Source organism: Panthera pardus, unplaced genomic scaffold (genome assembly GCF_024362965.1).
Source record: "Panthera pardus isolate Hobbes unplaced genomic scaffold, ASM2436296v1 HiC_scaffold_11, whole genome shotgun sequence".
Taxonomy (NCBI): Eukaryota; Metazoa; Chordata; class Mammalia; order Carnivora; family Felidae; genus Panthera; species Panthera pardus.
Genome location: NW_026526666.1, coordinates 81,194,817 through 81,216,008, shown reverse-complemented (window position 1 = coordinate 81,216,008; position 21,192 = coordinate 81,194,817). Strand labels below are relative to the sequence as shown.

The 21,192-nt window shown below is 47.4% G+C and overlaps 1 protein-coding gene across 1 annotated transcript in view; it reads right to left on the bottom strand.

Annotated features, from left to right (window-relative positions):
- Window positions 1–21,192, bottom strand: part of CSMD2 (CUB and Sushi multiple domains 2) — a 597,686-nt gene that overhangs the window by 98,755 nt on the left and 477,739 nt on the right. Inside the window, 9 exon segments of the mRNA XM_053897825.1 lie at window positions 3,696–3,905; window positions 7,536–7,652; window positions 9,684–9,753; window positions 10,272–10,390; window positions 14,923–15,027; window positions 16,356–16,452; window positions 17,404–17,528; window positions 17,877–18,080; window positions 19,250–19,345. Of these exon segments, the coding sequence (XP_053753800.1) occupies window positions 3,696–3,905; window positions 7,536–7,652; window positions 9,684–9,753; window positions 10,272–10,390; window positions 14,923–15,027; window positions 16,356–16,452; window positions 17,404–17,528; window positions 17,877–18,080; window positions 19,250–19,345 (1,143 nt within the window).

Sequence of the window (21,192 nt, the reverse complement as noted above, 5' to 3'; positions counted from 1 at the left end):
AGGGAGACACTATGGTGGGAACAGATACAGTTTTTAAAACAACTTTTTAAAGTTTATTTATTTTGAGAGACAGGGAGGGAGTGCACATGGGAGGGGCAGAGAAAGAGGGAGACACAGAATCTGAAGCAGGCTCCAGGCTCTGAGCTGTCAGCACAGAGCCCGACACGGGCTCCTGAGCCATGAGATCATGACCTGAGCCGAAGTCGGACACTTAGCTGACTGAGCCACCCAGGCGCCCCAAGAAGCTTTAATGAAATAAGCTTAGCTTGTCACACTGAGAGACCCAGTAAGAGTGGCTTATGTTGTTAGTAAAAATTTTATGGGAATATTACCTGAGAGGAGAAAGGAAAACTCTAGCCTAGGAAGTTCAGAGTATCTAACAGAAGGAATTTTGAGAAAGAGTAAGGAGTTGGATTTCTTCAAAGAAAGTCGTGGGACCACAAAGACCGGGGCCTGCTTGACAGAATGCCTCTCAGTGGGGACAGATGGCTCTTTTGGAAACAGGTCTTTTCATAAAGGAAAAACCTGGGGTGAGCGGTCAGAGACTGTGTACAAGGTACAGCTCCATGGGGCTAAGGAGGGCGTAGGTGGAGAATGTGGGCCCTATTTGGGCCTGTCATAAATTAGGAGGCCTTGGTGGGAGGACCTGGGTCTCTGGCACTAGAGACAACCCAGTATGAGTGGTTGGGGCCATCACAAATGAGAAGCCTAATGAAAGTCGAGGTCAAATCTGAAGGGAAGCAGCTGCTCTGACACTAACAGTGGGCCTTGTTAAGTCTAGTCATAAGAGGAGGCATCGTTAGGTCTGTGGGGCTTAGGCAGGCACTGAGGGAGTAGGTGGGCCTGTGACCTGAGGGAAGCCTCAAGAGGAACATCCACCAAGTCATGAAGGTAAAATGGGAGGAGGTAGGCCCACCATCTTTGGGACTCTCACACAGTTGGAGCCACTCCTGGTGGAGGTGTTGGGCCTCTGAATGCATACTTAGAACCCCCCTGCCCTATGCCTTGCTTCCCCCCAACAAGGGGAAATCCTCAGTGGACTGGGCTTCTGAACACACGAAGCTCCAGTGTGAGTGATGCGTACGCCACAAGAGGGCTGCTGGCCACGTGTTGGCCTGTGTCTCAGAAGCTCAGGTGGGAGTGAGAGGGACTGAGCTTGAGACCAGGGCTCTGTGGAAGTAGTAGGTCTCTTCTACGGGGAGACGTCAATGAAGTCGGAGGGACTCAGGGGCACAACTTTTATAGGGACAAGTGGGCTTATCACATGGGGAACTCAGTGAGTGTCTGGTGCCATCACGTGGACCCAGTGGGCAGGGCTATGTCTGTCACAGGGGTGAAGGCACAACGTGTGTGGCAGGCCCCAGGGGAGCCGTCCCTGTCACAATGGTAGTGTCATCAGTACTTGCATTTATCCAACAGGAGAAGCCTCAGGGAGAGCACTTGGGCCTGTCAGAGGTGTTATGGGTTGAATTGTGCCCCCTGCCCAAATTCATATGTTGAAGTCCTAACCTCTAACACCTCAGAACGCGACCTTATTTGGAGAGAGGGTATTTGCCTATCTTTACCCAAATTAAAATGAGGTCATTAGGGTGGGCTCTAGTCCAATATAACTGGTGTCCTTATACAACAGGGAAATTTGGAGACATATAGGGATGTGAAGCCAGAGATGGGGGTGATATTTTTACAAGCCAAGGAATTCCAGATTGCCAGCAAACCACCAGAGGCGAGGACAGAGGCCTGGAACAGATTCGCCCTCACAGCCCTCAGAAGGAATCAATCCTGCCGACACCTTGATCTCGGGACTTGTCAGTCTCCAGAGCTGTGAGGGAATAAATGTCTGTTGTTGAAGTCCCCCACTCCTACCTCCCAGTCTGTGGTACTTTGTTACGGCAGCCCTGGCAAAGGAAGACACAGGGGAAACCTGAGAGAGGCACGCGTGTGTCCCAGAGGGTAGCGCTGATCATATGACAGAATGTGGCCGTCTGATGTGTCATGACCCATTTGACAGCTCACGCCCCCACTGAAGCCGTGTGCCCTTGACAGGTACATGTGCTCTTGGTTAGGGCCAGCCTCTGTGATGAGCTCACACACAGCTTCCTGCGGTGGGGCAGCTTTGCTCCTACCAAGGAGGCCAGCACTCTCTGGGTGAGAAACACAGCATCTCCCTGCCACTTCATGGGTGTGAGAGGCCCAGCTCCTCCTCCCGAGGTGTCCCAGGTGGTGGCAAGCCCAGCCACACTCCCTGGCGTTCCTTCTAAGGAGGCAGTGCCTGTGTAACCGACCCAACTGTGCCCACCTTTGTAGAATACCCCTTTCCCTAAATGACAAGCCTGAATCCATGGTCAGTATTCATCTCTGACAAGGGATGAAAAAGTCTAATATCAGAGTGTTATGTATATAGACCATTCTATATATTTATATAGGAAACAGAACCAAAGAACTCACGAAACATTACATATTTTCACAGGTACATATAACATATGTTATATGTTTCCATGTCAAGACATGGAAAAAGATCCAGAAAGATCATATTAAAACAACAGTGATTACTTCTGGGGAATGGCCCTGGAGTTGGAGGCTGTAGACAAGGAAGGCTTGGCCTTACCCATAAGGCTTTAATTTCCTCCTTCCTTCCTTTCATCCTTCCTCCCTCCCTCTTTCTTTTTAACAAGGTGAGTGTGTTTGTGAACTGCTTATATAATTAAAAATCAACTTTAAAAAAGAAAATTGCAAAACAGTACTTATAGTATGATACAATTTTGGATATAATATAATGATATAGTTACATCAATATATGTACAGAAAAAAATGGGGCTTTCGTTGGTATCTCTGCATGGTGGGGTTGGAGATGCGATTATGGGAGAATTTTGTCCTTCAGTGATGTACTCACAAAAACATCTGTAATGTTTTAATTTTTTTATAAGCATGTATAAGATTGGAACAAAGTCCACAATTATGAAAAAAAAGTCCAAAGAATCTGGAAAAAGAGGTTAGAACAAATGGTTCATCCAGTCGCACTAGGGCAGCATCTGAGGGAGAAGCTGGGCCCATTTAAGGCTGCTGTGTATAGCTACACAGATTGAGCGCAGTCCGCACAGCCACAGGTAAGGGCCCCTCACTCAGGAAAGCCTGGGTTGGAGAGGAGGGGGCTTGTTCCAGGAAAAGCATACCAGGAGGGGTGGGGCCTATAACAGGATTTCACCTCGGCAAGGTAGAGCCCCAGTGAGCATGGTCAGGAAACCCTCAGTAGGAGTCAAAGGGCTTGTCTCATTGTGAAGGCTCAGTGGGTGCTCTAGGGTTGTTACCAGAATCCTCTGTCATGTGATAGGAGCTTTGCTGAGGCAATTGGGCTTGACACACAGGAGAGGACCCAGAGGGACTAAGTAAGCCTACCAAGGCTGAGGGGAAGTGGCTGGCTGGACGCTCAGGGATGCCCGATGGGAAAGCTCAGGGAAAACTGTTGGCCATTGGGCCTGTAGCCCTGGAAGAGGCTTGCCAAAGAAGATTAGATATCTTCATGGGGCCACAGAGACATGCCATCAAAAGGAAGCCTTCATAGATAGGCCTCCCCCCCCCCCCCAATCCCTCAGCCCTTCTTGTGTTCTTTTTTTCCCCTACGTGGAAGGCTGGGAAGATGGTGGCTATGGGTAAGAGAAGGGGTTGGACAGGAGCAAACGGGCACTCCCTGTCTTTACCTTGATACTCCAGCTTGAATCCTGGCCGGTTCTGGGAGTGGTCGCTGTGGAAATACACAGTGGTCTCGTGGGACGTGGAGAGCAGGGAGCCTGGAAGCTCGCTTCCACTGAATCTGCCCATCATGCGGCTGGTCTCGTAGGGGCCATTCCGGATTTCTATGAAGTCGTGGTTGGGCTCAGTGGAGAAGTTCAGGAACTGGATGTGAGCTCCTGGGAGCAAGACAGAGGCAGACAGTGTCCAAAGCAATAGAGTCCTGCTTCAAACATGCGGTCTCATGGAAGCTTGTCCTGCCAGACCTCATGCGTCCCTACTACCGGCTTCCCACCCAACCAAGATTCCCAGAACACAACTCTGGGAGTTACTGTCCATTCCAGTCTTTTGTCTTGAGGCAGGATTCAACTTAAAAATATATTATTCACTCAGAATAAAGGGCACTGGTCATTCCAGAGCTCTATCCCTAGTCCATTGTATTGAAAACAAAGCTCAGGGCTAATATTTGACTTGTGGTTCATAAGCCTACTATTAGTATAAAGATAGCTTTGCTAAAATAAACTTTTTACTGAAAAATGCCACCACTTAAAAATAACTATATCCAATCAAAAGACATGAACTCCATCATACTGGTATCTTCTCGAACACTTAGGATAATTCAGAAATTAGAAGAATACATTATCAGTGAAGTTTATACCCAGGGATCTTACTGGATTAATCAAGATCTCCTAACCACTTGACAGGTTAAATGGATCTGATTAAGTGCTTGACTTACATATTAATATACTCTGCAGAATGGAGGTGGGAAGATTGACATTTGTTTACTGGTGAGATTTCTCAAAATTAGATTACCATTAAAAATGATATTGAAGACATATATTTACTAAGCAAATAGGAAAATGTCCACTATGTTAATTGTGAAAATCGGACTGCAAAGTAGCACGCATTATGTAATTCTAATTGTGGTATTAAAAAACTGGAAGAATGTTCACTGATTCACTAATAATATTTACTGAGCATCTGCCATACATCAGGGCTGCACTAGGCACTGCACAGGGATAAACAAGAACTACCAGGTCCTTGTCTTCACAGCGGTTACATTCTAATGGCGAGGACTAAGCTGTTAGCGATTATCTCTGCATGGTGGGGTTACAGATGGATTCTAATCTTTAAAATGTTCTTTTATGTACTTTCTAAGTTTTGTAGAATGGACACACATAGTGATTTTTTTTTTGCGTCTAATTATTTAAATAGAATAAAGACTTGACTTATAACATTGAGGACCCTTCATGTCTCCTGCTCTCTCCCATTCTCTTTCTTCCCTTAATAGAAGGTCACTCTCTGGCAAAAATGAAGAAATCAGGAGACTATAGATGCTGGAGAGGATGTGGAGAAACGGGAACCCTCTTGCACTGTTGGTGGGAATGCAAATTGGTGCAGCCGCTCTGGAAAGCAGTGTGGAGGTTCCTCAGAAAATTAAAAATAGACCTACCCTATGACCCAGCAATAGCACTGCTAGGAATTTATCCAAGGGATACAGGAGTACTGATGCATAGGGGCACTTGTACCCCAATGTTGAGGGGCACTCTCAACAATAGCCAAATTATGGAAAGAGCCTAAATGTCCATCAACTGATGAATGGATAAAGAAATTGTGGTTTATATACACAATGGAATACTACGTGGCAATGAGAAAAAAATGAAATATGGCCTTTTGTAGCAACGTGGATGGAACTGGAGAGTGTGATGCTAAGTGAAATAAGCCATACAGAGAAAGACAGATACCATATGGTTTCACTCTTATGTGGATCCTGAGAAACGTAACAGAAACCCATGGGGGAGGGGAAGGAAAAAAAAAAAAAAGAGGTTAGAGTGGGAGAGAGCCAAAGCATAAGAGACTGTTAAAAACTGAGAACAAACTGAGGGTTGATGGGGGGTGGGAGGGAGGGGAGGGTGGGTGATGGGTATTGAGGAGGGCACCTTTTGGGATGAGCACTGGGTGTTGTATGGAAACCAATTTGACAGTAAATTTCATATATTAAAAAATAAATAAATAAATAAATAAATAAATAAATAAATAAATAAATAAAAAAAAAATAATTTAAAAAAATAGAAGGTCACTCTCATGAATTGGAAAGATATCTTTCAGTTCATGTTTTTAGATTCTTAAATATATGTCTGATTTATTTGTCTTGAACATTTACATAAGTGTTGTTATACTGTACATATAGTTTTGTAAACTTTTTTTGCTTATATTGTGTTTTTCAAGGTCTATCCTTGTTGATATATAAAGTTCATTGGTTTTAACTACATATTAATTAATTCCATTTTATGAATTATCCAACTACATTATTCACTGCTCTAATAATGAACATGTAGATTGTTTTCAAAATATGGAGTTTGACAATGATCACTTTTGGACATGTCGTCTGCATCCCATCCATCATCCCAACACTGTGGGCAGCATGTCCATTGAAGGGGCTCTTCAAGGATTCCAGGATTTCTGAATTGAATGGGCTTGGAAAGAACTGGGCATGACCACTGCCATCTAGTGGTAGAAGCTTGTAAATTCAGAGGCTCTTTACACAATGAAACCAGGTGCCATATTAGGGTGGGCGCTGGAGTCCAACCTTCACTTGAAAGCAAGGTCTTCTGTGATTGGACCCCGCAGGGGGCTTATAAGCAGAGGCTGAATAAGCACCCAGGCCTTTGAGATAGAGAGCTCTGGTGGCTGAACATCAGGACTTACAGAGAACAATGACGTACCTCTCATTTAAACTTCCATTTTCCTTTGGATGCTGCACTCCCTCCATCCTTCTATCATCTGAGATTCTCGTGGCCCATGTCTGGATGCAGAGCTATAAGGTCTCCTAGCTCCTCTTCTCCCATTGTCTAAAATCTGGAGTTTCCCAAGGCTGCTTAAGTCCTCACCATTTTGTACCCTGATCACCCGTCCCCAGGTTCCTCCAGAAGATGGTTCTAAATACAAGACTCCATCCTCTGAAGGTTCACCAACCCCTTTCCTCCTCTGAGAACAGATTTGAAGTAGGTCAACTGGATCCCTTTCTCCTGAAAGCCCCTTCTCCATCATAAGACCTACTCTAGGCTGAATAGTAAAGGACGCAAAGAGGTGGCCTTGATTCCTGAGGTCACAGAGTGGGAGAGCGCAGGCAGATGCAGGAGCAATCCCCTCAGGACATTTTGTCCCCTAGGAGCAGGGCAGTGACTCAGGCAAGATGATCCATTAGTTCCACGTCAACACAAATCATTTACCTCTCCAACAGAGATGTTGGGGTTAAATTATATTCCCAGTCAGGAATGAATCATCAGGAATTAAATTTCGTACCCAGACCAATGTCCTCCACACCCCGTCAACCCCCGTGCCTGGCATACTCCATCTCCACACACACACAAAATCTCCCAATCTTTAAGACCAGCCAGAATGTGCGTATAAAGAATGCAAACTCTATATCATATTGACCTTGGCTATATAATTTAATTAGGATGAGAAATGGGATATTGAAGTTAAAAGCACAACTTGAGGTCCAGTCTCTGTAAAAGATTTTTTTCTTTTTCAACCATCCCTGAGTAATTTCTCATTCCACAGTCCTGAATTTCAGCTTACTACTCAAATAATAATGATAATGGCCATCCCTAAGATTATTTTCTCTGTTTTATGTGCCCAAAGTATTCATTTCTACCATTCTTAACTGATGCTCACAATCGTACGAGAGGTCAAACAGATGAGGAAATAGAGAGGCAGAGTGCTATACTGTCTTGGCCAAGGTTATGCTGAACGGTTGCAGGGAATGGTTACTTAAGCACTGGGGCCTGGGCATGGAGACTTACCAAAGCCCACAGGCAGCGCTATTTTCCAAGAGCAGTCCATGTTGCTGGGGTAGTTGCCTGGGAAGCCGGGGCTCAGGATCACCCCTTCCATCTCTTCCACTGCCCCCCCACACTGTGCTGTGACAATGAGACCAGATAGAAGGTTAGGACAGCATGGAGGAGAATATGGGGCCATGTCAGTGTTTGGATGTTCCCTTAGAGCAGCAGCTTTTTTAACCATTCCCAAGTCATAAATGCCTTTGAGAATCCAAAGGAATCTACAGGTTATCTCTTTACACAACTGCAGACTTGGGCAAAACTGAGAACATGTGTAAGTGCAGAAAGGGTGGCTCAGCATCCTGGCACCGCCCAATGGTCCACAAACCCAAATTATGACTTTTGACCTTGAGCATGCCCTTCGCAGGTCAGTTCCCTTAGCAAGGTCATGCAGCAAAAGCAGTCTGCTCCAAGAGCAGTGTGACCATTTCTTACACTATGCCTCAAATCTCCCTCTATCATTGTCCAATCAACTCTCCCAAGACTGAAGAGAAAGGAGGAAGGAAGGGGACTAGCATGCACTGAGTCCCCACTCTGTGCCAGGCACCATGCCAAACTCTTTACAAATATACATTCCATGGGGTTGGGTGGCCCTACTAGGTGCCCACCCTCAGACTCTGCCCTCTGCCCTCAACCAAAGTGATTGTGATTAGCATTCCATGGGGAACCAATCATGAGGGGCTGGGGCACCTGACACTCTCAACAAGGCGACTTCACCTGCAGATGCAGGGCTGGAGCATAAATACAGCCTGGTCAGTTGACAACCATTCTCTTCTTTCACATCTTTCAGGAAACAGTCATGCAGCTTCAAGCGACTAGCTTGTTATGGGAGCCAGAGAAAGAGGTGGAGGGGAGGGATCTGCAGTGTCTAAGCAAAGGCATTTTGGGGAGAGGGTGACAAACAGGCCTGAATGCAACAGTGTCCGGGTTCAGAGTTGGGGGGCTCTGGTGCTGACTGCCTGGCTCACAATCCCAATGCTTTCACTTCCTGTGTGACTCTGGGCACGTTCTAAACCCTTTCAAACCCCAGTTTCCCTCATCTGTAAAATGGAGCCAATTACAGCACCTATGTCACAGGATTGTCATTAAGTTACAACAGAAAGGACTTTGTGTCACTTGGAACAGTGGCTGGTGCACACAGTAAACTGGCGACAGCTACTCTATGGCCTGTAGCTGCTGTTACCATGAGTGGTTTCCTTGGCAAGAACTTCGTAATATGTAATGGGCGAAGTGCCTCTCCTGGGCCACATTTCTGACTGCTGAGCAGGTGACCAAACCCTGCACCCTGGTGATATCACAGAAGGGAAATGCCATTATGCCCAAGTGATGCTCTCTCCACTCACTTTGCTTCTTATCCCAAGGTCAGCCTTGATTTGCACTTTACATTGGCTGGGCATCAGAGAAAAGTAGGTTTCCATTCCTAATGGTGCCAATCACTTTTTAATCCTAAAAGCCTTAGTTTTCTTTCTTTTTTTTCTTAGTTTTCTTATTTGCAAAGTGAGGGCAATGATACCTCCTCTGAAGAGCTGCTGTGAGGAAACTCGTAGCACAGTGACGTGCATGTAATAGATACTCAATAAATGTCACGTCTCCCTCACCCTGACTAGAAGCTTCAGGGACCTTGTCTTTTCTTGTATCCATGGATCTCTTCATCATTGCTTAGCACAGGGTAAGAAACCCAACCAAGCTAAGTTCTTGTTTCACATGTAACCCTCCACATTTTTTATTAGTGGATTTTATCTGTCTGTCCCATGAAAAGTCATAGGGGAAGGGCTCAATTGCCCAGGGGTTCCATTCAGGAACAATTATCAGGTCAATTATCTGGGGTTCCATTCAGGAACAATTCAGGTCAATTATCTGGAATCCGAATGGTCATCATCGTGTTTTCAAATGGGCAAGTCTCCTGTGATTTTTCCATTGGGTGGGCGAAGGTTTGCAGAAGTCATGACTCCCTTGAAGAGCTGCCCATCAGCCGAAAATTACTGTCTTTGCACAGACTCAGAATACCAATCTGTCTTTTGATTTGAACTTGATCCCAACGATATGTCACTGAGCTCAAATCCCTGGTAGAAAATGGGTATGAAAGAAAGGAAAAGGTCGGGGCTCTCTTACCAATACAGAGTGGTGGAGGGTAGTTCCAGCGGCGCACGGTTCCAGGCATGCAGGAGATGTGGGCGTGGCCCTGGAGGAATCAGGAACAGGGATGGGCTGATTGCCCCCATGGGCACAATTGTATGTACAACCCAGAAGAGGGGGTTTGTTCAGGGGCCTTGCGTTGAGGAACAAGATACACAAAGATACACAAACCCTCTGTGGGGTGGGATGAGGCAGAGGGTGAGAGACTTTGGGGAAGGATGCTTATTAACAGCCATTACTAAAGAATTCTCATTACTAAAGGTTCCTTGTGAGACTCCTTTAATTACTAGATTCCCTCATGGCCTTCAAAGGAAGATTAAATTTTCCTGAAGTCTAATCAAACCAAAACTTTGCAGGAACACATTCTGAGGCTGGCTTGTGCTAAATCGCCAAAGTCAGCAAAGCTCATCTTTTGCATGAACAGCTCCGGGAAAGGACAATGGTCCCTGGGGACCTCAGGGTCTTTCCCCTGTTCTTTGGTGACTGCAGCTAGGCTGGCATGAGGCTGGTCCAACACATCTCAGGGGATACCTGTTTCCTGACCTGGGTGTTGAGGGGAGGTACCTGGAGGGCATATCCCGGCTCACACTGGAAAGAGACCACATCGTTCACCAAGTAGCGCTCGCCGGTCTTCACCCCATTACTGGGCACAGTGGGTTCTGGACAGCTGCTCAGGCCCACAGCTAGACGAGACAGAGGCAAACAGAAAGGAGAATGGACAAGCCCGGCAGGTAAATGCACTGGTAGGCAGAGGGTGATGCTGGCAGCAGGGAGGAGAAAGGGCTCTAATTTGTGCTTTCTCTGCTCTTAGCCTCTAGGCCAGTGCTAACCCTCAGAGCGCACAGAGAAAGTCAGAATATTTATATGGCTCAGAGGCTGGACAGAGGCTCCTTGGGGCAGGCAGGCATCCCGTGGGCCATGTGGCTGCCCCCTGGGATCAGCAGAAGTACTCTGGAGCAGGAGAGCTCAGGAGATGCCCACCTGGCTCCAAGCCCCCAGACCTCTTCACCAGGCTCCTCCCTCACTTCTCTCAGACCCCCAACTTCCCTCCACTTTCCTTGCTCTATGAAGACAATTCCTGTGGGCTATGAAACTGGGAGAGGGGAAAGAAAGGCAAGGAGGGAGGAGGGCAGTTATGAGAGAGAGATCCGTCAGTGTCGCTTCAGGGGCTCAGACAGTCCTGCTCTCTGGGACAGACTTCCTGGAAAAAAGTTTGTCAGCAGATGAAACCCTCGGCTGCCTTGTTTCTGCTGTTGTATTTTTAAGATGAGGCCAGCTCCTTTCTGGGAGGAGTACTGGGGTCTCCTCCTGCTTGGCCCTCACAGTCAGCTCCGGCCCTGTCTCACTGCCAGGTCCCTCACAACCTCCCTCTCCTTCCGTGCCCTAGGCCATCCTGCACTCACAGGCAACTGGCGTTTCTTAGGCTCTCTCCTTGAATCATGGACTTCCTTATTCAGCAATTCAAGATGGGTCCCCATTGAGTGTTATATGAAATCTCACCCTCTCATGGGACATTCTAGGACTGTCATGATTTTGGCTCCATCCCTTTCCAAGATCACCTCTAAGGGCTCTCAAACTCTCCTTCACTCTCCTTTCTCGAGTTTTCAACTTCATCTGCACTCATTCGGTCCTGATAATGTACCCAGCACTGTACACAGCGCTTTGCTAGGACACCCATCCTAATCTTCCTCGTTGTGGTCCTCCTCCCCGCTGCCCACCCACCATCGTCACTGGGACAGCACTTGCTGAGACTTCCCACAAGCAGAACTGGGGCCAGTGTGTCACACACATCATCTCATCCCTTGAAGGAGTCTTTACATCCCTTTTCACGGGTGACGATATAGGCCAAGAGGCCCAGAGATGTGCCCTTAGCAAGCCATAGAGCTGGGATTCAAACCAAGCCCAGTGTGACTCCAGGTCTGTGCAAGCGGAGGCCAAACTCACAGGCGACATGAGCTCATGCGAGACCCAACCCTGCTTCCCTCCCGTCCCCTCCTGAAATCATCCTCGTCCTGCTTTGAATTCTCTCTCGGTGGAAACCCACAGCAAATGGGAGTAGAGCATCTCCTGACTGGTGGGCTTCATGCCTCTCCTGTGCCCTGCAGGGGCCCCCCTGTGGGTGCGGGCACTTAAGATGCAATAAATAAATACACAAATAAATAAGAGGTACTACATAAATCCCCATGCGTTGCTGCATGAGAATTGCAGTGTGGTTTTCCAGGGATGAGGGCTAACAGACTTCACGGTTGGGTCTGATTCCAGGCACTTGCATGGCCCAGAGAGTTTGGGAGGGGGCAGCCTCAGCCCTCCTGTTAGATACCTTCTGATAGATAGCCCTCCTAGTAGATCCCAGATCCCTTGGGAGATACAAGCTCCATGGGGAAGCCATGTGTATGCAGAGCCTGCACGGAGCCATGCACTTGTGGAAAAGGAATGGGAAGGACTGGCCTCCCTAGACCACCAAGCACTAGACTCATCTTCTTGGGTGGCAGCTGATGAATCCTCATCCTCTTTCCACTTTGAGAGCTGAGAGTCGATGTGTGCACGAGATAACTACACATGCTTTTTTCCCTCTGAGGAAAATTTACATATAACAAAATGTACAGATCTTATGTGTACATTTGCTGAGTTTTGACAAATGCATGCACCTGTATAACCCAAACCCCTATCAAAGCCACACAACACTGCTCACTCTTCTAGAAAGTTCCTTTGCGCCTTCCCGAGGCAATTCCTGTCCTATATATGCTTTTAAGAAGTAAATGTGATTCTTGGAAATGAAGGCTATCTGGGCCTATGTCCACAAATCTCAGCAGCTGGGCTAAATACCCCAAAGACAGTATTAAAACAGTCATTAAGCTGAATTTGAAGTACTTCATCTTGTCTCTCTCTCCCCACTCCTCCCTGAACTTCAAGTATGATGCAACTCAGCATTTACTGGGGTGACTACCACTTAGTAACATGAGACTTACTTACCAGTAGAGAAGTAGGGGCACAGAGAGAAAGGGGGGGGGAGGCAAGAGCAAAAGAATATGGTAAGAGAAAAAAGTGAAATCCAAGAGAGAAAGAAAGAGGGAGACAGAGAAAAGTCCATTCTAATTTCTCTTACACTGCACAGCTTGACTTCATTTAAGCCATGCTTACAACAAAGGAAGAATTATTTTATCATATGCAATCTATTGCTTTGGAAAGCATATTGTTCTATTTCCATTTCAACTAAATCAACATTAAGTGAGTCATAGCAGTAGATATGACTTTTCAGTACCCTTCAAAACCATTTGCCTCCACAATAGCAGTTAATTCTTCCCTTCTGCATCCTCTTTGTAGATTATCAAAAATTAACAGAATAGTAGGTTAACAAAACAAAAACGGTTTTGGCTCTTAGGAATTTCAGTCACCAAATACTAATGGGGACCTCAATTTTCCCTCAGCCCTTCCCACCATCAGAGGACAATGCATGATAAACATCAGCTACTAAGAAAACTACCAGTTCCCTTGAACAACAACAACAACAACAACAACAACCACAAATTGAGAAGAGGTGAATTTTTTTTTCTGGTAATGAGGCAGCAGAATGACAAGAGAAAGTATATCTTTGGAAGAGGAAAGAAAAGAAAAGATTTTAGGGAACATTTAAGGACTCAAATTAAAATACTAAATAAAGAAACAAAATTGGACAGAACAGAGAAAAAAGGATAAAAGAAAAAATGTGAACTATTCAAGAAACTCAGAATACTTTAGTCCACAAGGAGAGTAAGCCTTTGAGGTCTGCAGGGAGGAAGGTCTCAGAGGTCCGTGTCCTATCCTCTGCTCCTTAGGGTCCTTGCTTCAAGCTGCCCGAGGTCTTTCCTATCAGGTGCACATTTCAGTTCTTTCAGACCATGAGCATCCTGGGATCCAACTAATCCTCTCCCAACCATCTGGATAAAGCTCATTCATTCTGGAGATCAGCTGGACATTTGCATAACCTCCAGTGCTGACCCTACCAGGCCTCCGGCACCAACTGAGGCTTCCATCTGCATGGGCCCATGCTGTCAAAGATGGCCAAGCCAACTCTACCTTTCCACATTTCTTACTTTTCATTCCACACCTAACTCATGCATCCCCTTCTGTAAGGTCTCACCTGGCCAGGTTTAGCTCCCCTCTTCTGCACTTTCTTAGCATATTAGGTTGCACTAAAATTATTGCTCCCTTGTCCATCTATCCTCCTAGACTCTGTGTTTGAGGGCAAAAGCCATGTCTTACTCACCTCTTATCTGTGAGCATCTAGCACAGGGCTTGCCACATTGTAGACACTCAATGTTTCTTTATGACACTGACCTCTCCACCTGTCTCAGGTAGAAGTGACTGTTCTCTCCTTCGAACCACTGATCTCCCATTTGGGGACATTTGGGGACATAGAGGAGAGCACCTGTAATACTTTCATGCGCTTCTGTGTCCATACGTCTGCCTCTCTTTAATGGACTCTGAGAGGACTTAACCATCTTGATCTTTCCCAAACCTAGAAAAACCCAGCAGAGCACCTGGCATACTGTAATCACTCCATAACTATTTGCTGGATGAATGTAAAACAGGTACTTTTGTCTATCTATTCTCTCCTATACCCAGTGGGGAAGGGGAACGGCAGGCTGTCCCAGGATGACAACAGTCTCCCAGCAACCTCTGTCTTTGTTGTCCCAAAAGGCGCATCCACAAGCCTTTCTCTTTTACGAGTTTTTCGTTGTGACCACTTCGGGACACTGGAAACCAGGATGTAAGGTTCTGAGCTGAGGGGGAGAAATCTGGTGCAAGAGGAGTGAAGTTTCTAATGAGGACAAGAACTTCAAAGGCAGTTGAATCACAGAACCAGGGGTTGGAGAGGACAGAGTTTAGGATCAGGGGAGAGCACCCGCTATTTTATTACATCCCAAAGTATATGCTGGACCGAGGCCAGTGACTGTGCTCCCTTCCCAGTCCTGGTGTGGACAAAGGGGAAGCCCGTAGGTGTCTGAGTAGCAGACACTGGGGTGAGAATCCTGGCTCCATCACTTACTGGCTGCGCAGTCTTGAGGATTTTCAGACCTTCCCTGAGCTTCAGCACCTTCCTCTAAGTCTGTGGTCAGGCTTACGTGGGGTGGAGAATACACAGCCCCAGTGTGACCCCTGCTCACTGTGGGTCCTTGATACCTGTCAATCCCCACCCTAAGCCCTGTACGCAGCTGAAACTTTGGATCCTCACTTTTGTACTCCAAATGGAAGCCGGCTGCTGACACGCTGATATCTGAGTAGAAATGAAGGTAGAGCTGGTTGGAGGTGCTGTTCAGAAGGGCAGGCACGGTTGTTCCTAGGGCAAGGAAACAGGGACCATTCACCATTAGCCACCCCCGGCCCCCAAGCTCCTTCCCATACCTCTTGCTTTTGCTACCTGCTGACACTCTGCTCCAAGACCCTCGCATCTCCCCAACTATCAAACTTGCTACATGACAAATTTGCTACATTAGCACCCTCTGAGAATGCTGGCTCTCCAGTGGCCGAGGGAGAGGAGGCCTCAAACAACTTTCTGCAGAATGAGCAGTGGCAGAGCCATGTGCCAACGGTAGAGGGAGTTGCACAGGCAGCCAAAGAGTTTGGTCCCTTTCCAGCCATCTTCAAATAACTCTGACACGTAGAATTCTCTAGGCAATCCAGGCAGTGTAGACAGTGTATACGGTGCACATGACTCCTTTTTCTATCTTGGCAACATGGAATTCTGAAGCCTGAAAGACCCAGATAATTGTCCTGGGCATTGGGCAAAAGCACACACCACACTCAGTGAGAAGTCTGCTGTTGGTAACGGTGTAGCCACTTTGGAAAAACAGTTTGTCAGTCCCCCCCGCCCCCCAATTTAAATATAGAGTTATCATGACCCAGGAATTCCACTATTAGGTATATATACCCAAGAGAATTGAAATCATGTCCCACAGAAATATCTACATGAATGTTTATAGCAGCATTATTCATAATTAGCCAACAAGTGGAAACAACCAAATGTCCATCAACTGATGGATGCATAAGTGAAATCTGGTCTAGCCACATGGTGAAGTGTTGACGCATGTTACAACATGGGGGGAGCCTTGAAAAATTATGCTGAGTGAAAGAAGCCAGACCCAGAAGGCTACATATTGTAGGATTCCATTTACATGAAATTTCCAGAACAAGCAAATCTACAAAGATGGGAAGTAGGTTGCCAAGTCGTGGTTGCCAAGGGATGGGGGAGGGGGAGCGATGGGGAGTGCATGCAAATGAGTACCTGGTTTCTTTCTGGGGTGATGAAAATGTTCTGGGATTAGATAGCGGTGATAGTTTTAGAATCTTGTGAATATACTAAAAACTACTGAATTGGACACTATCTTTTCACTGTGGCACTTTTATCATTTTATTATTGAGCTATAATTGACACATAACATTATATTAGTTTCAGGGATGTGACATAATTCAGTATTTGTATATTTTGTAATACAATCACCAAAATACATCCAGTTACCATCTGCGAATTGTACACTTTGAAATGGTGAATTTTATGGCATGTCAACTAGATCTCAGTGGTGATGATGATGATGATGATGATGATGATGATGATGATGAAGTCCACCACTGCCCCCTGAGTTGAGGTCCCTGGAAGTCCCACCTCACCTGAGAAACTCCCCAGCATGGTTACAGTGTTGTCTGCACCGTCAAATACCTCCAGGGAGTCCCAGTTCTGCTCTGTGACAAAGCTGATGACTTGAATCTGGGAAGGCAGAGGGATTGAATTGTCGGTTAGGCAGCCTATGTCTGTCTGTCTCTCTCTGCCTCCCTTCTTCTCCATTCATGTAGTTAATTCCATTATTGGAACTGTCAGTCTGCACCTGACATTGTGCTAGGTCTTGCCGCTAAGAGTAAGATGCAGTCCCTACCCTCGGGAACCTCATTGTCCAGAGGGGGAAAAGAATGTAAAATGAAGGACTGCAAGACAGTGGGGGTGCTTTGTCAGGCAGAGAGTAGGGAAAGGAAATTTCAGGAAGTGGGAATACTTGACTTTGAATGGCCTCCTCCTCATCTCTGAAACATTGCTTGGGTTTTCCCACTTTCCTGTCTGGATTGCAGCAGATATCCTGCAGCCATAAGCCAGTAGCCCACTCCTGGCCAGACCTGCCCACCTTGAATCTCTACCTGCTACCTCTCTGTTGCCCTTGCAGGCTCCAGACCCTCCTCCATGTTGCCATCCCAGTGCCGGGGCCTTCTTCACTTGGCTCTCGCCACTGGGTACCCGTTGTGGCCCCCATTCTGCTCCTACAGTTCAGACTGCGGGTGTGACGCCTAGGTGTGTGTCTGGGGCTCCTCCATGCTTCATCTGTTTGCTCCTTTCTCCTTCCTGCAATGTCCCCTCTTCTCTCCCCCATAATCTTGAGAAAAGAAGACTTCAAGCCATCTGAAAAACATCTATGAATCTTGCCCAATCTCTATATCCCAGTCCAGGCCCGTTTCCTCTTCTGGGCTTCCCTGATGGCATGAGCCTGTGCCACTCCTCTTTCCTGAATTACCCAGCTCTCTCTTCACACCCCCTGAAGCTTCTGGGCCTTGAGCTGTTGCGTTTTTCTGCTTGTGGGCCTCACCTCCGCATCTGGCCTGAGGGGCAGGGACGGGGTTGAAATATCTCCTCCCAGCCACCCGCCTGACTGAGGCATCTCCTAGCCCCTACCTGGATGCCAGCGCCTTCAGGGACCATGATCTTCCACACACAGTTGAGGCTGTTGAGGTAGGGCTCTGGGAAACCGGGGGACAGGATGGTGCCCCTGCGCTCTGTGAGGTTGCCTCCACATGGCACTGGGAAGGAGGCAGTTCTGGTCAGATGTTTCTCCCGCTTGTCTTTGTGGGTACCCCATGGGAGCCTCCCCAAACACTCCTTCGGGGCCTCCCTTGCTGGCTATTGGCTTCTCCCGCAGGCCCCCATCCCTGCTTCTTCTGTGGCTCCTGTCCCTACAACCCTCCTTCACATGCATCCCTCCCCCAGCAACCCCAGCTCCTCCTCCTTGCTGTCTACACACCCAACCCACAGGACTAGTGATTTGGCCTGAATGGGACACCCTATTTAAGTTATTCTGGTGGGCAGGGGCTGCTGTTGGGTGTCACCGGCCACCCCCTCCCAGGAGTCCTGGTTGTCCAGGCACTCACCCACACAGGTAGGCGCTGATACATTCCACTGGGCCAAGGCCCCGGGAACGGGGAGGCACTCGATTTCTGGGGACCCCTGCAGGGCATAGCCGGAGTTGCAATCGAAGCGGACGATGGCCCCCACCGAGAAGTCACTGCCCAGCCTCTTGCCATAGCGGGGTTCCGGCACAGAGCTGCACTGCGTGGCGCTTGTTCGGGGTACCGCTGCGGGGGACAAGGGCACTGAGGGGCAGGCCTCACCCCTCTGGAAACTGGCTCAGGGATGGACACACAATGGGACTGGAGCTGAGACAGTCTGGATGGGACCCCGAGAGGCTCTGAGCACTTTCTCTCAGGGCAGGGGTAGGGACTTTCCAGGACAAGGACGATTTTACTAAAACATAGTTGGACACACAAGGTGGCAGCACAGCTTCTGGAAACCATGGATGGCAGAGTTTAGGCCTAGTTGTGTTCTGTGGCTTCCCAATGGTGCCCTCCCATCCCCATGAAGTCCCACATCCCCTTACAGGAAGAATGGTCTTTATTCCTCCATTCACCCTACCTTGGCCTCTGCCCAGGGCTCTACTCTCATGACCTGAATCTGAATCTCCCCTTACCCTGCCCACATGGTGGACAGGACCCTTTAACCCAGGCCCCAGTTATGCCATCCTTCTGTGGCAGGGGAATACAGCTCTTCCTGGGCAGTGGAATGAATGAGCCCTTGAAAAGTGGGCTTCCTTCAGGACAAGGAGAGGTAGGGGCCTAGAGGTGAAAGTCAGGATGCTCCACAACTCTGCCTTTCAAAGCCAGTAAGGAAGGAAGGGGACAGACATCCATCACCTGCTTGGTGTCAACTACTTTGTGAACTCTCTTAACTCCATCAGTGAGGTAATATGCTTACCCTCATTTTAGAGGTGAGCAAACTGGGGCTCTGAGGGGTGGAGTAGCTGGTGCCCAGTTAGAAACTGGCAGAGCTGGGATTCAAAGCCATGTCCATCTTAATCCCAAGTCTGTGTTTTTCCCACATCTTTACTGTGTCTTGTAGAGAAGACCAAACTCCATGGGAGAAAGTCTAGGTACAAGGCCTGGGCTGGTCATTCCAATGCCATTGGGACCTTGCCAGGCAGTGGGGGAGGGGAAGGGCAGGAGTTGGCATCCCATGTCTGATTTTCCCCCTCATTCGACATGGAGTTTTGTCCAAGAATTGTCTATTGGGTAAATGAGTGTCTAAATTCAACTGAATTTCAAGGAACTGCCCTACAAATCAGTAACTGCCTCCACACACCCTAAGACTGAGGCCTAGACTTAGGGGTCAAAAGTCCCAGTTCCTTTGGGCAGGGAGTCACTAGAGAACTGAGATGTCTTCACACCTTTCACATCCACGCCCTGCATACCTTGATAGACAAAGTGGAAGCCTCTGGCTGGTGCTGGGCCTTTGGCACTGAACTTAATGAGAACTTGATTGGAGGTGGCCAAGGGCAGCGATTCTCCTGCCAAGATAAGGGGCGAGGAGGAGAGGGAGACAGTGAGTCCAGCAGGCGGGTCCAGGAGAGAAAATCCTGGCCAGGAAGGAGGGGCTGCCCATACCACCCCTCCCCCCACCCCCCACAGCAATTCCTTCCATATCCCAGCTCTCCCGGAAATAAAACCTCACATTTTTACTACACTTTACACTCTAAAGCTTGCAGAAGGTTTTAGCATCCATGGTTTTACCTTGACCTATGGTCTTTGGAGGCTGACATGACAAGAGTTCGGTTCCCTCATTTAATAGGTCAAGAAAGAGAGGATCAGAAAGATTAAATGACCTTCCTGGAAAGGAGAAAGCTTTCAGACATACATTGGCCCACAAGGATGAGGAGAATGGCCATTACCAAACTGACTGGTGGTTTACTTGGAAAACTGATATTAAAAAGAAAAATGGCATCAGCTTCTGGGAAGGAGGGTGATGTGAGTATCTGAGAGTAACTGGCCATTCCCAGATCCTGTAAAATGACAGATAACCACAGCAATTGTATAATTTATTGCTCACACTAGGACACTTTTGAGAGTCAATGGGCATGTTATTAATAATTATGTCGGGACAACCAAAGCAAGACGAATTGTCACCCAACTGATAACACAGCTTAAGGAAGACCTGCATGGGCACAGGACGCCTTTATATCAGAAGATAAAGTTCTATCTTCTCCTTGACGTGGTATAGATGGACAAGAGTGAAGACAACACCAGCTGGACCTACAGCTGTGAAGTGCAGTCCTGCTTGTGGTCAGTTTCTTGAGGCAGCTGAGGGACTGGACTATGGCTTAGCAGGTAGTGGCATGGCCACTCTGCATCGCTGAGTGTGCCCCTCCACAGCCTTAGGGAACCCTGAGATGCCTGCTGACCCCACCGTCAGAAGGGAAGCTGGGGGTGCAGACAGCCAGGCTAAGTCTCCACTGCAATGAGGGCTGGAGTTGGAACCAGCCATGGAACCACTGGGAGGCACATCTGAGGCCAACCAATGCTTCCAGAAAGCCCATGTGACACTACTGGCCACGGAGAGTGGAGAGTTTTGCACAACATACTATTTACACATGACCCAGATGGCTGATCCTGGCTGGGAGTCATTGACCCAATAATTTCTGGCTGCCAAAGCAAAAAGAAACTCATGAAGAAAAAGCTTGTCTTTATTATCACCACTGTCTGGAGCTCTTTAACAGATGTGAGCAGAACAAAACTCTAGGTTTCCATCCTCCCATTGTCTGGCATGATATGTGGATTAGGACCCCTATAATCTCTCACAAACCCATTTCAACTTCCAAGCCTGGATGAACACAGACCTCCCTCTCCATGGACAAGCACATAGTAAAATCCCTGGACAAAAGACAAGCTCTCAAAGTTTTAAGGGTGAAAAACACTCAGAAATCAAACCAAACATTTTAATGTGAACTATCAGAAAGAGCAGGCAAATATCTTGAGAAGACTTTCAGTTGTGGTTGCCACAAGACTAAATCTAGCATTGCATCTGTGAAGTCAGAGAGGGCAGCCATGCCAAAGGAAAGTTCTGAGATCAATAAAGCCTTCAAAAATGAGAATCACCAGTATGTGGCAGCTGGATTCTGTAGAAATTGAACAGGGAAGTAGAGATTAAGTTGGGGGAAATTCTTCCAGAATCCACAGGAAAAAGACAAAGAGATGAAAATAATGAGAGAAACCACAAGCAACATGGAAGATAGATCAGAGAAACTCCAGTATGCATACATCAAGGATTCAAGACAGAGAGAGAGAGACAGAGAGAGAGAGAGAGAGAGAGAGAGAGAAGATAGGAGAAACTGAAGGAGAAGAAATAGTTTAAGAAAGA